At 36.4% G+C, this 13,841-nt stretch overlaps 3 protein-coding genes and 2 long non-coding RNA genes across 6 annotated transcripts in view; 3 read left to right on the top strand and 2 right to left on the bottom strand.

The window, feature by feature from the left end:
- The first annotated feature begins 1,119 nt into the window (after positions 1 to 1,119).
- Positions 1,120 to 3,549, top strand: LOC137707553 (uncharacterized). The gene is made up of 3 exons (XR_011064715.1): positions 1,120 to 1,441; positions 1,523 to 1,619; positions 2,198 to 3,549. It is a non-coding gene; the product is annotated as an uncharacterized lncRNA (long non-coding RNA).
- Positions 3,550 to 5,729: 2,180 nt separating this feature from the next.
- On the top strand, positions 5,730 to 6,455 carry LOC137709130 (probable E3 ubiquitin-protein ligase XBOS36). The gene has a single exon (XM_068448255.1). The coding sequence runs from the start codon at positions 5,730 to 5,732 to the stop codon at positions 6,453 to 6,455; it is 726 nt and encodes a 241-aa protein (XP_068304356.1).
- A 2,389-nt stretch (positions 6,456 to 8,844) lies between these two features.
- LOC137709131 (ankyrin repeat-containing protein NPR4-like) lies at positions 8,845 to 10,485 on the top strand. Its single transcript, XM_068448256.1, has 2 exons — positions 8,845 to 9,294; positions 9,877 to 10,485. Exons 1-2 carry the CDS (start codon positions 8,845 to 8,847, stop codon positions 10,483 to 10,485), a joined length of 1,059 nt encoding a protein of 352 aa, XP_068304357.1.
- Positions 10,486 to 10,766: 281 nt separating this feature from the next.
- Positions 10,767 to 13,841, bottom strand: part of LOC137707554 (uncharacterized) — a 40,255-nt gene continuing 37,180 nt past the window's right edge. The window contains exon 2 of the long non-coding RNA XR_011064716.1: positions 10,767 to 11,196. This is a non-coding gene — a long non-coding RNA (uncharacterized lncRNA). The remainder of the gene's footprint in view (positions 11,197 to 13,841) is intronic.
- LOC137707551 (uncharacterized) lies at positions 11,205 to 12,978 on the bottom strand. Of its 2 annotated transcripts, XM_068446443.1 has the most exons (4): positions 12,753 to 12,975; positions 12,568 to 12,667; positions 11,498 to 11,881; positions 11,205 to 11,408 (listed from the first exon to the last, which is right to left on the bottom strand). In XM_068446443.1, exons 1-4 carry the CDS (start codon positions 12,851 to 12,853, stop codon positions 11,385 to 11,387), a joined length of 609 nt encoding a protein of 202 aa, XP_068302544.1. In that variant the 5' UTR covers positions 12,854 to 12,975; the 3' UTR covers positions 11,205 to 11,384. The 2 variants fall into 2 exon arrangements, with proteins under 2 accessions (XP_068302544.1, XP_068302543.1); XM_068446442.1 differs by having other exon boundaries at positions 11,205 to 11,881; positions 12,753 to 12,978.

The following is a 13,841-nucleotide window of genomic DNA, read 5'->3' on the forward strand; positions in this document are numbered from 1 at the left end:
ATCTCGCAATCTCTCTCACTCTCGCAGTCTCTCTGTCACTCTCTATCTTAAAGACACACATTATTCTCAGTCAACCCAACAGCCAACAGTGCTAGAGTCCAAGTCATCAATTGCTTAGTCTTTAAGGGGGCGTTTGTTTGCCCTCACTAACTTGGACTGGACTGGACTGGACTAGCTATTAGTCCAATACTGTGTTTGTTCCATGCTGGACTAACATTAATGAGACTAAAGGGGACTAGCATGGACAAAACCCTTCACTAAGAGGTCTTAGTGAGACTCCCCAATAACCATGGGACTAGCTAAGACTATCCTCTATTTCTCGCCCTTGTCATGCTCAACGACCACTCCTGACAGACTCCTCGTCATCGCTGATCACCTAGATCAATCATTAACTTCCCGACTCTCTTTCAGATCCATTTCACAACCAACTTTCATATAAAATATACCAAATTGAAGCTGTGAGTGACAAGATTACGATTTTACTTGAATCGAGGCCAAAATGTGGTCGAATGTGGCCGGAAAATAGCCTGGAAGTCTCAGCCTGTTTGGGCTTCTTCAAATCCATGACAAATTCGAGCATACAAAGCTAAGATCTCGGTCTAGGGATGGTGATGAATTTTTTGGCGGTGCTAACTTCATCCAATTTAATGAGGGTTGGCCAAAAAACACATCGGGAAACCTGCAACTCGTCGGGAAAATTGGAGCCGTGAGGTTCCGTTCAACGCATAGCTAGAGAGGGAGGGAGGACAGAGAAATAGAGACTGGAATCAATGAGGAGTTTGACCAGGAATGAGAAAGAGACATGAATTGAGAGGTCTGAGAGGAAAAAACGAGGGAGAGGGTGGGACGATGAGAGAAGAGGAAAAGAGTGGGACGGAAATGGTAGGAAAAGATGGAGAAAAAGATAAGATCATAATAAAATATTAATAATTTATATATTAAATAAAATAATATTAGAATTTGTTGTTATCCAGTTTCTTAGTCCAATACTGCACCAAACGCTTCACTAAGTTAGTCCAGTTTAGTCTAGTCTAAGCCAGTCCAGCTTAGTCCTTGAAGCTAATCCAGTCCGAGATAGTCCGGCGCAACAAACGCCCCCTAAGTTTTCTATTGTAACTAATCCAAAGATAGCTTAATTAGTTACATTAGTTGTTAACTAAATATTATTAGCTGCTGTGTATAAATACTCCAAATGTAACCAGTTTCATTTAATGAAAATACATTTCTTATATATCTCACCCTCCCTTAACTCTGTCCCTCTCATCCGTGCCCTCCCTCTCTGCAAACCCTCACCTCCCTCACCATCATACCACATAACAACAACTAAACACCATCACCCCTGCGAACTAAGATTCGAAGAAAGAACACCCCAAACCTTATCTTCCTTTCGCCGGTACTGTTCATCATCTTCTCCATCGAGTTTCGTGATTTTCCAACATTGGTAAGTTTCTAAAAACCCTTGGGATGTGTTTTAGGGTTAGATCGAAGCTTTTTTTAAGTTGTGTATACATTTCAATCGCAGAAAATAGCTCGGGGGAGCTTTTCCAAATTTTCCAGCTAGCACCGCCCCTTTCGAGGAATGTTCCGGTCAAACCATTGCGAGTTGGCCGGCGTATGAGGTATCAATCTCTTTGTCTCGTCGAGAACTACAACTTTCATTTTTGTTTCACTTGATTTCGTCGAGTAATGAATAAGTTATGAGCGTTTGAAAGTAGCCCAGAAACCAGCCAAAGAGTGGCCTGAAAACCACCCTCAACCCAGGCCTTTGGGCCGGGTTACCCAACCAATTAACCCCAAAACCCAGCAGCCCAACCAAGGCCTTTGGGCCGAGAAACTAGGGCCCTTAGCCCGCTAAACTCTTAACCCGACCAAAAAGGGCTTCGACCCATGAGCTTTAAACCCAACCCAAAACCCTTGGAATCTGAACCTTTTGAATTGAGACCTTTGGGCTGTTCACCTAGGGCCTTCGGCCCAATTCACCCAATACCCTTTAAACCCTAAAACCTATTGGACCCAAGCCCCTTAGGCCCAGACCCGTTGACTTTGACCCGATCAACTGTCAGCGTTGACTTTTTCGAGTTTCACCTGGAACCCCTCATAGGCTAATTTCGACGTCCTGAATCCGTTTTTGACATTCATTTTTCCAAATTAAATCATTTGAGTAGAGTTTTATTAATTGTATACTTTATGTGCTTAGGGGCAATTATCTGTGGCGTTTTCATCTTTACTAGTTTGCGTGTCTCTTCGGCATCAAAGTATCTGTGAGTAGACCCTTTCTAAAAATTCATGTTTTAACAGTAGTAATGCATACATGAAAAGCATGATTTACTGATTACGTTTTATGAGACAACATGCTTATTGAGGTTATTTTGAATTATTACTATTTTTCCTATAACTCGTGTTCTTTATAAAAGATTTGATGGATGACGATATAATATTTAGAACATGTTTTGAACACCTCTTTATAATATAGATGATGAACGACTTTATACTATGAAGTTGCTTTTCAAATATCTGTATGTTCAATGGTTTTGTTCTTACCTAGTAATTCCTTTCAATCTGTAAGTAGTAATTAGACTACTTTACTTTGATAGCTAATTTTTTATTTGTTTAAATAATTTATATATGAGATTTGCTACGGACACTCGCTCACAAGTCTCTACCGACTCGCTAGCCACGTAAGGATTGTCTTAGAATGTGTTGTGGTGTATGGGTCCGGAAAAAAATAACACAAGATCTGAAACTTGTGTACTTCAAGTGGAAATGGGAAATTAATGACAAAAAATTAGGAAGAAGAATTTGAGCAATTTGAACTCAAAATTTCTGTATTTTTCAATTCCAATTTCTACCTTAACCAGCATTTTCTAATTTTCCATCAAGCACGCAAAACAAATCATACTCAAAGACTATATTGAATCTTCATAGGCAGAGCACCCATATTTCTCCCGCTCCAAATGGGGTTTTGAGATGGGTTTGGCAGTGAAGCCTGCCGTAGATGATTTGGCGGTGAAACTGTGAAGAAGATGGAAGAGAGAGGTGTACGTGGCTAGAGAGTCCAGGGAGACTGGCTTTGTATACAAGAGTCAAAATAGGAACAAGAACCCATAGAATTCCATAAACCTAACCCCTCACGTGCGAAATTATAGAAGATTCCCTTTAAGATCAAACAATTCCATCGAATTGAGTATGATTGTATGTGTGATAGCATCTACTATACCAGAAATATCAATGAACCCGATTATTGAAATTGCTCAGGATACCCTTTTTTAGCTTCTAGAATCTATTTCTTAGTTCAAGATCCCTCTTACTAACTGGAATCAAAGAATTTGTAGATCTGTTCCACCCAAAATTGGAATGGGCTAGGGTTATGAACTTATAATCTATATATTAGAATTAAAAAGTAGTAATTTAATTGGTATAACCCACGGTTTCATTTTATACGTATTATAAAGTCTCACAAATTCTAGTCCTCCTACATATGTGTGTATATGTGATATGCTCCACCGGAATCACAGGTTGAACGTGGCACAAGGTGTGGGTGACCATGGCATCGGCAGGTGTGTCTCTGCTTGCCAAAACAATCATTTATTATTTCTTTATCTAATTAAATAATCGTCTATATCTTTTTAAGAAAATGTTATGATATATTTTTGGGACACTTTGGATGCGATTCTTAATTATCAATATTCTTTGACTGAAATCTTGTTGGTTTTCAATTTTTGATCAAAATCTCTAAAATTAATGTGATATCGTATTTCTATGTAGGTTACTATATTTTTTAAATTAAAAATTAAAATTTATAGTTTGTATTAATGAGATTTTAAATTAAAAAAACCCATAATTTGTGGATTAAAATTATTAAAATATAAATTATACTATCCAATAGATTGTGTGTGTGTGTGTGTGTGTGTGTATGTATGTATGTAAACATGGGTACATTCATCAAAAATTAACAAAAAAAAATTATTGTACCAAAATATGGGTACATTCTTCAAAACCACACCAAAAAAATAATAGATATTAGGCTGAATAACATTAGTAAATTTCTTTGATTAAAATTGACATGGATACATTCTCAAATCAAGAAAAAGAATGTACCCATATAAGTTTAAAAATGGATTAGAAAAAATTTGAACAGATTTTATATAAAAAAGGGTACATTTCACTACAACAAATTGGTATATTTAAGAATAGGTACATTTTAAGATTAAAAAATTGAAAAATTACATGAATGGGTACATATAAGATTAAAAAATTGGAAACCTTTTCATAAAAAATTAAGGGGTACAAACTTATTCTAATTTTTTATTTATTTTGGAAATGATTTGAATTGAAAATTAGTTAGAAGTTTAATAAATGTGTGAGTACTAAAATCCTAAATAAATTATTAATTTTTATTTTAAAAATTATGTAAATGATATGAAAATTCATTATTACATTAATGCTAGGGACCTCGATCAAAATCTGAAAACTAATAAGGTTTCAATCAAAGAACATTAGTAACTTAAGAACTGGATACTAATTTTTTCTATATTTTTATACCATAATTGTACAATTGTGTATGGTTTAAAATATCGATATACAAATTTATACAAATATCAATAAATATATCGATATCAGTATAAGTTACCTTAAACGAAGCTCAAAACGTGAAAATTTAAGATGGCACTTTATGGAATGTCATATCAAACTACAATACATATATTGATAAAAAAAAAAAATTAAATACTAATACTATATATCATTTCAATCTTTTGGGATATGTACAAAACATGCACACAATGTGCACAACAATATGACCAAAATAGGATTTTCTTAATACTTAAAATGACCAAATTCCCTCATATATAAATGGGTTATTTCGATCAATAGGTCTCTCTCTTGTTTCTCCCTCCGGCAGTGTTGGCGGTCCAATCGCCCCCAGCTTTACTTTTGCCACCGTGCTACCGTACGGTTTCCATCACCCCCTCACCTACCTCCAATCTTGTTTGCCCTCTTTGCGGTCGCGGCTTCCTGGAAGAGATGGAAACCCTTAATCCTAACCCTTAACCCCACCGCAATCCTTTCTTCTCTTTTCCCTCATCTGACGCTCTTTGCCTCCAGCAGATGTCCCCTCCTATTCTGTGCCTGCGCGCAAGAATCTCTCAGAATAATCCACTCTTATTTCATTTTTTTTCCTACTATTTTTGATTTGGGTAACCCTTGATTTTAATGGGTAGAGTTGAAGGCAGCTGGGAATAAATTAAGTTGATAAAATGTCATGATTAGTGAATAAGTGTTTGTTCACTTTGTTTGTTCATCAACTTCAAGCAGATTAATTAAGTCATAACCAATAAGTAATTTTCATTGCTGACACGACATGCACATGATATGATCACAAATCTGAGCTCAACCTCAAAAACCAGAGCTCACTGCCCTTTCTTAGAAATCAATAAAATGATGCTTATGCGCTCTGAGGTCATTTCATAGTTTGTCATTTTCTGTGCATGTTCTGTGCATAATGCAAGCATGGTACTAAGTATGTGCATATTATGTGCATGGTAAAAGATAAAACTTTCCTTAACTATACCTTTCATTAAAGATAACTAAGTCATTTTCTTAACTAAGTCATATAATTCCATATAACTTCATTAAAAAGTTAAATAATAAGGAACCCTTAACATTATCTTCCATCGTTTCTATGATTGAAGTTTAACTACAGAATAGTTCATGCATCAAACTAAACTAGTATGGGGAAATTAACAATAACAAACACGATAAATTTGACAGTATTTGAATATAGTCGGTGTAAACCTTTCTTTGAGGCTGTGCAAGCTGGCCGTTGGGAAACTGCAAAGGACTTTTACATCCAACATCCGGAGGCAGTAAGAGTAAGACATCCATCTTCTGGGAAGACAGCTCTTCACATTGCAGTTGAAGCTGGGCATGTGGATATTGTCAGAGAATTGGTGTCGTTGACAGGATTTGATTATAGTCGGTGTAAACCTTTCTTTGAGGCTGTGCAAGCTGGTCGTTGGGAAACTGCAAGGGACTTTCACATCCAACATCCGGAGGCAGTAAGAGTAAGACATCCATTCTCCGGGAAGACAGCTCTTCACATTGCAGTTGAGGCTGGGCATGTGGATATTGTCAGAGAATTGGTGTCGTTGATGGAAGAGGACGATTTGGAAATAAAATCAACAGGGGATGATTACACAGCTCTTGCTATTGCTGCAATTGAAGGGATTACCGAAATGGCTGAATGCATGGTAACAAGGAACAAAAAATTACTCAGCATTTCCGATGCTTTCAACGACATTCCACTTGTGCATGCTTGTGTGTACGGTCATTGGCATGTGGCTCGATATCTCTACTCCGTCACTCCACTTGAAGATTTAATGCCAGACAAAGGACCTCATGGCGCTACAATAATCTCCAATTGTTTTCTATCCAAAGAATTTGGTAAAAGTTATTAAATATGAGTACTAACATGCTGTTGAGGACTACAAAAATGAAAATTAAGGGTTATTTTAATAATGATTTCAGTTGTTTAGTAAACTACTTCCAAATTTCCAAAAAAAAAAAAAAAAATTGAAATTCGAAGTTTGAAAACCGAAAAAATAGCTTTCAGTTTTTTCTTTTTATTTTAATTTTTTTAATGAAACCTGAAAATTAAAAGTATTTATCAAACAAGTTTTTGGTTTTCAAATTAAAATCGTGATTACAAAACTAGCTACAGTTTACTCTTTTTCCCATAGCTACAAATTATTATAGCAAACTAATTATTTTTGAAAAATTCTTAATGTTTAAAATAAACAGATATCTCATGGGATTTAATTAACCGTTGCCCAAAATTGGCCTTTACTTCGAACGACGGAGGGGCGTCCCCCTTAGAAATTTTGGCTCGTATGGCTTCTTCATTCCGGAGTGGAGTGGAGCTCAATTTCTGGCAACAACGGATTTATGACAGTTAGTGTACAACATACTCCCTTCGCTTTCTATTAATTATTTGCTTTCACTTTTATGACATATTTTCTTGTCTTGATAGGCATAGACATACAACCTCCTCGTCGCATCAACCATATTTCTGTAACTGTTCAAAATGAAGAAAATTCCCAAGCTAATAACGGAAGGAGGTCAATTCGCTCAGGTTTGCCATCCCCTTCCTCTCCCATCATTAACAAGTTAGGAAGTGTTGCATAAAAGGTACGATCTAATTTGGGTTATCCACTTCGAATTCCTGATTAACTTTAACCAAGGGAATACATGATATTTATCTTTACTTGTATGTAGAAGGTCTCAATTATAACTCACATAGATGACAAGTTCAACACTAAATTAGTATCACTAATACCTCCCTACCTTGCTAAATTTGAGAGATTATTAGGAGAGTTTTCTTCATTTGTGGAGATTATTGGGAGCATAAGTGCATGTTTGGTAATGAGAAATACAAAATGCGTTTGTGTTAGTTTTTAAGAATAGACCCATAAAATGAATAACATAAAATACAATATTAGCCTAGATTGTGTAAAACATTAAAGTTATTTTTCATGTGAAATTTAATAACATAATAAATTTATAGCACTTACTGACTCGAGAAGATGATTGCACGATTTGGATTCACCATGCCACAATCATCTTTCGAAAATATTGATCGCACATACGACTTTACCAGGTTATGATCCCATTCGTAGTGATCTCTTAATACGAATATACCAAGTCAACATCCCATGCACCTCAGTGCTACATGATACATAAATCTTCATGCATAGTCATCGCACAATATGGATTTACCAGGTATGATGTCATGTATTTCAATGCTACATGGTGCACACTTACTATCACCCAACCTTGTGACACTATGTTATCGACCCTCTAGCTCTCAATTCACAAACAACTGAAACATGCATAGATATCTCATTTCACTACAAAAAAATATATGGCCACTGTGCACAAAAAGTAATTTGGAACCAACGTATGTGCCATATATCTATAGTAACAGTGCAGCAACTAAACTATTATATGTGCCCTCTATGGGTGTGCCCTTTGATGAGAGGCACAATATGGCTATTTGTGCTCAAATAGTTAAGCACAAATAGGTTATTTGTGCTCAAAGAGTTAAGCATAAATAGGCAACCTATTTGTGCCTTAATTTTGACAACCATGCCAGATGACAGAACTATACGCACAGCTTTCAAATCGTGACCAATAGGTTTTATTTTTAAAAAAAATGTAAAAATTTGAAATAAAACAAAAAATTCAAAATTTTCATAAAATCAAGACGGCACCAATAGCTTCTGTAAAGGCACAAAAGCCTGTTTGTCACACATTATATACTATTTAACAGATCCTATTTTTAGAGACAAAAGTTTTTGTGTCTTATGTTCTGTCAAAAAGTTATCAAGCCGAAGTATACATGTCTCACTTCTCATAGTTTCCGTGGCCGAGACAATGTACTATCAAAAAATGAGAACTTAAATGTGTGAGGTCTAATTACTGTCATATTTAGTGGTATCCTAGGATAGGGCTTGAAGCATGTTGGTTAAAAAGTCAACTGTTGGTCAAACTGGCCCCTCTAGGGTTATGAAACCCTTCTTGGTCTACAAACATTGGATTTCCATTATGCAAGTTCCATTAGGTCGGTCGTACATCTAACAACATGCTCCATGAGTTTCACCAACATTTTTTCCTTTGCAGTCGGAGGTTTAGTGGAACAGCTTGTTTCTCATTCAAAAAAGCAGAAGGAAGGGCTTGTTTCGAAAATCGTTGAGATACTTGGTATGCTAGTAACAATTTCATTTGTCGTAAATTGGAATTCAAATCAATTATTCAAAGCAGTTTCAGTTCTAAATATTTAGGTTTTAAATGTCGAACTCAGGAACCAAGCGCATATATGAAATGAAGATTGTCCACGTCAACTCACTTGCATTTTTAAAGCTCGTGTGCGAAGAGATAAATAAAGATTTGGAAATGCATCAAATGAGTTATGCCAATGCGAATTGTGCAATCTTCGAAGCTGTTAGGAATGGGAATGTGGAGTTTATTACTCATATATGTAAAGCAAATCCTGAACTTCTGTGGCGAATAAATAACGACGTAAGGAACATATTTCACTTTGCCGTCGAATGTCGTCAAGAAAAGATTTATAACCTTCTATATGGGATCTCGGCGAAAAAGCGGGTGATACTGCGTGTCGATGGCGAAAATAATAACAAGCTACATATGGCTGGGCTGTTGTCCCCATCTGCACAAGCACAACTTAATCGTATTCCAGGGGCAGCATTGCAAATGCAACATGAACTGCAATGGTACAAGGTTAGGATTTCTCACTCTACATAATTCTTAATTACGTTGCCTATATGACATATAAACTGAAAGAATCAAATTAAGTATTCGGGAGGTTCTGAATTTGTTTTCCCTTTTTGTAATAATCACCCAAATCAGCATAAACTATTAGGGACTGGGGGAGGGAGGGAAGAATTGGACTCGACACTTCGGGAAAATGTTCTTAACCAACTAAATTACAAGTCCCCTTATCCACTTCCTAGGTGTCAATCTTAGTTTGTTATCCTAAACCCTTTCTTACATTAAAGGTGCTGCATTTTGAAAGAGAGTTATTTGCTTTTTTGATTTATTGTAAGCAGATGTTCAACCTAACACAAGTTGTAAATTTAACACAATCTTAAAGCCTTAATGCGTAAAATGTTAAAATTGAACATCGTGACCAATTGTAGGTGCTCTCATATGTCAGTACAAATGTTAAAATTAACACAACCTAACACATGTTACCAACCTTGGAATGTAAAATGTACCTAGTTAATCCTAATATAATAAAGATTATAGAAAATTATATTTTATGCTCTCATAAGTCAGTACTTCTTGTTCAATGCAATGCAGGAAGTAGAGACTATTGTACCTCCTAAGTATCTTGAGTGGAGGAACGATGATGAAAGTTTGACACCAAGGGAACTATTCACAAAGAGTCACAGTGGATTGCTAAAGGAGGGAGAAAAATGGATGAAAGAGACAGCAACTTCTTGCACTGTTGTAGGTGCTCTTATTATTACCATCATGTTTGCTGCAATAATCACAATTCCTGGAGGAAACAAAGATACCGGCTTTCCCGCATTCATCGATGAAAAATTGTTTATGTTATTTATGATTTCAGATGCTATATCACTCTTTTCTTCCACAACTGCTACGCTAACGTTTCTCGGAATTCTCACGTCACGTTACGCAGAAGATGATTTCCTAAAGTCCTTACCCACACAGATGATAATTGGTCTTGCCACTCTTTTCTTCGCTATTGCAACCATGATGATTGCGTTTTCTGCTGCCCTTCTAATTATAGTTCGTGGACATTCTTGGATTGTGATTCCAACCATACTTCTTTCAAGTGTTCCAGTCACTTTATTTGCTTGGATGCAATTCCCCCTCCTAGTTAGAATTACCATTTCTACTTACGGGAAAGGCATATTTAATAGGAATGTGGAACGTTGGTTGTAAAGCTATTTCATTCTTTTATATTTCTTATTGTATCTGTTTATGTGGGATCCTAAAATTAGAGGTGTAACTGATTTGATGGATTATATATTAAGGAATAAATTGGTGGTTTATGAGGGACCTTTCACTTACAAGTGAAGAGAAACACCACTAGACCGTATTACTAAATGAAGTCTTTGTTTTTGTGTGTTGACTGATTCGTTTTTGTTGTTTGATGAATGATATGATTGTAGTTACTACATTACAGGTTCGAATAAGAACCCCACAAGGCACCCAACAGGATGAGCACATGAACAACTCATTCAGATTATCGCATCATCTTTAAGACAATAGACCAGTTCACTAATGAAACCAAGAAAGAAAGGAAACGAAAAGCCATAAGTAAATTTAAATTGTAGCAAAAGCTATTTCATTACCTTCATGGCCAGTTCACAAACTGGGAATCCAGATGAAGTAGTTTTACGTCTAAGCACTATGATGTTGAACATAGATATATCAATCACAGTAAGAACTGAAAGTTTTTTCAACCTGATGCACCCAACGATAGATCTTGTCCCAACCTCTAATGTTACAGACAGTAGAGGTTTAACCATATAATGCACACCATGGCTCCCGACCGTCTTTTGATTCTCTTGTTGGATTCCATGTGATCTTGTCTCTTGAAAAGGAAAGGTTCAAAGTGCCTGCTAAAAGTTCTCCAATCTCATAAAGTATCTGAAAAAGAAACCATCTAGAGTTAGACAATATACGTACACTCGGGAAACAGACAGATTGATAGAGAACTAAAGGGAAGAGAAAGAAACAAGGCTAAGCGACTTACTTTCAGCAGTGGAACATGGAGAAACTGAGCATACACTATTTTTCCCATTCATCTCTTGAGCAAATCGTAGAAATACAAATTACTATCCTATCATGGCCTCCAAACCCTACTTGAATTCAACCATATGTCACAACAATTCTAGGTAAACTGAATGTTGACAGTTGCATTAGATAAAGTAATAAAAAAGCTGTATACCTGAAACTCTTCTTTATCAGAAATGTGTTGACCTATTTGCCTGATAAGAACATATGTTGGCAACTTCAAAATACGGACAAACTGAAGAAAGCAAGCCAAATGTTCATGATGAATCTGCAAGGATGGCGGTGGCTTCTGGGTTTTGGTTGCCATAGCCTTGCTTATGGCTGTTTCTGAACCAATCTCTATACCATAAAGTGAACATTTGCTTTCAAATTTTGTTGCAGATTTACTTTCCCCCTTTAGCTTGGATGACTCTAGGAAAAACGGGGCAACGACTGTAGAAACTGAGGATGAATTCCGCCCTGCTAATTGTGCTAGAACTTCATTAATACCGCAGGCTAGTATTGGCGGTTCATAGTATTCCATAAGCAGCACAGACACCTGAAAAATACAAAATTGAAGAGAAATTTTTTATAAAGTTCCCCTAATTTGTTATCTTCAAGATATGTTAGAAGATAAATACAATAGTTATTCACTCTGTCCTAGTAACTCAAGCCCAACAGCAATAAATCGACAAACTTCAACACAATATCAAAGCTGTTGGCTCACATCCTAACAACTAAAGCATTTCAGAGCAGTGGTAGATCAATAAACTTTATGAAAAACAGAAAACTGCATAAAAAAAATAATGTGGAACCTTCCACTGTTATCGTCACAGCATGAGTTCTGAAACACAAAGGAACAAAACTTTTACAAAGTAATTTAATGGGTTTCTACCACTATGGGCATAGAAACCAAATCTACAAGCATTCTTTGAAAAACGCCTGCAATCAAGTCCCTTTAGACCTTACAGATCACTCACAATTTCATAAAACCGAGTCGATTTTATACCCCACATGGTTTTGAAAAACTAACATCATTTTCAATTTCAATCACACACTATCTAAACCCCAAATTGTCACAAATTTCACCTTTCACCATAAAAACTAGAACACGTTCCATTAGAAAATACACGACCCATTTCTCAACACCCAAATCCCACATAGAATCTAATCTATACTAATACAAACCCGTTTCTGGGTCCTAAACAATTCCATGAGAGACAGAGGGAGAGAGAGAAGGGGAACCTCATATTGGCCCTGGGGATCGAGGAAGTGGCGAAGGATTCCAGAAGTTTTGCAATTTTGGATTCCATAGAGCTCCAAAGAAAGCTCGAAACTTTCTTCTCTGCAACAAATTGGCGCATCGAAATCAATCGATATAATATGAATTTGATCTCAAACTTAAAAGGGTTGATAGGAAGAGATCTTACACAGTATAATTGCTTGGACTTGGGCGGAAAGCAGCTGAGATGGCTTCGCCGAAGCCCTCTGAGTCTCTCAGCAGAAACACTACCTTCGAACCAACCTTCATTTTCTTCCTGCTCTTCCTTCTAACCAATAGGAGTGCCACTTATTTTTTTTCTTTTTTTCTCTATTTTAATTTTTTGGTTTTTTTTTGTTTTTTTATTGTTCCAAAAATGCCATGGCTTTAGGTCGGTTTTGCACGTACAATGAAAACCGCCGTCTAAACTATCAATCCGAATGCTGAGGGAATGGTTCATGAGCTTCTTACACCATATGATCGTCACCTTCCCGCCAAAATGTCGCAATATTTGCAAGGTAGACGCAAGTCACCGTGCTTTGTGCGGTTTTCGTTGTCACAGGGTCGTCTGTGATCTTCTCTGCAAATGGTGGAGGGTCATATAATGATTGACCTCGTATTGATCGACTCAAAGACTGCATCTTTGCAAATGTAGATGCTTTCTCGAAACAATAATGCTAGAGTCGCGAAATTTGTTCACCAAAACCGACATATACTTCCTATAGGAGTTGATGATCTGAAAAAATTATAATAATATTGCGAATTGAGGATGAGAAAGAGATGTGTAATGTTTAAGGTTTGATCAGTAGTAATTTAATAATCAAATATTTCTTGTCACCTCCATTTTCATTTGCTACACCAACAAATATGTAAAATTGTTGGGTTAGCAATCATTGAATAGGTTAGGTAAAAAGTTTCACATTGAATTTTTTTTTTTTTTTTTTTTTTTTTTTCAATTGTGGATCTTGAAACCTAATGCTAATGAGAATGAAAGGGGATTGGATATTTGGAACTTACAACTTAACCTCTTGGGATCTTTGGGATTCTTGGTGCCTTTGGATATGGCCTATTGACATGGATGGAGATTGATGAGAAACTGGTTTGACAGAGAGGGGAGAGAGAGGGGTTGGTGAAGAGAGTGACGAGGAAGATGCCTAGAAACTTTGAACTTTAGTTGCAAGAAAAAGATATGGTGCAACTCTGTCCGAGTAGAGTGCAGTACTGCTGGAAAGAGCAGACCCATGACTGCCATCAATAG

The sequence above is a fragment of the Pyrus communis genome, chromosome 11 (genome assembly GCF_963583255.1).
Source record: "Pyrus communis chromosome 11, drPyrComm1.1, whole genome shotgun sequence".
NCBI classification, from domain to species: Eukaryota; Viridiplantae; Streptophyta; class Magnoliopsida; order Rosales; family Rosaceae; genus Pyrus; species Pyrus communis.

Coding starts and splice junctions, on each gene's coding strand:
- LOC137709130 (XM_068448255.1), top strand. CDS start 5,730: ATGGGGAAATTAACAATAACAAACACGATAAATTTGACAGTATTTGAA.
- LOC137709131 (XM_068448256.1), top strand. CDS start 8,845: ATGTCGAACTCAGGAACCAAGCGCATATATGAAATGAAGATTGTCCAC. Junction 9,295..9,876: donor ATGAACTGCAATGGTACAAG/GTTAGGATTTCT, acceptor AATGCAATGCAG/GAAGTAGAGACTATTGTACC.
- LOC137707551 (XM_068446442.1), bottom strand. CDS start 12,853: ATGAAGGTTGGTTCGAAGGTAGTGTTTCTGCTGAGAGACTCAGAGGGC. Junction 12,668..12,752: donor AGTCCAAGCAATTATACTGT/GTAAGATCTCTT, acceptor AATTTGTTGCAG/AGAAGAAAGTTTCGAGCTTT. Junction 11,882..12,567: donor ATCCCCAGGGCCAATATGAG/GTTCCCCTTCTC, acceptor TGTATTTTTCAG/GTGTCTGTGCTGCTTATGGA.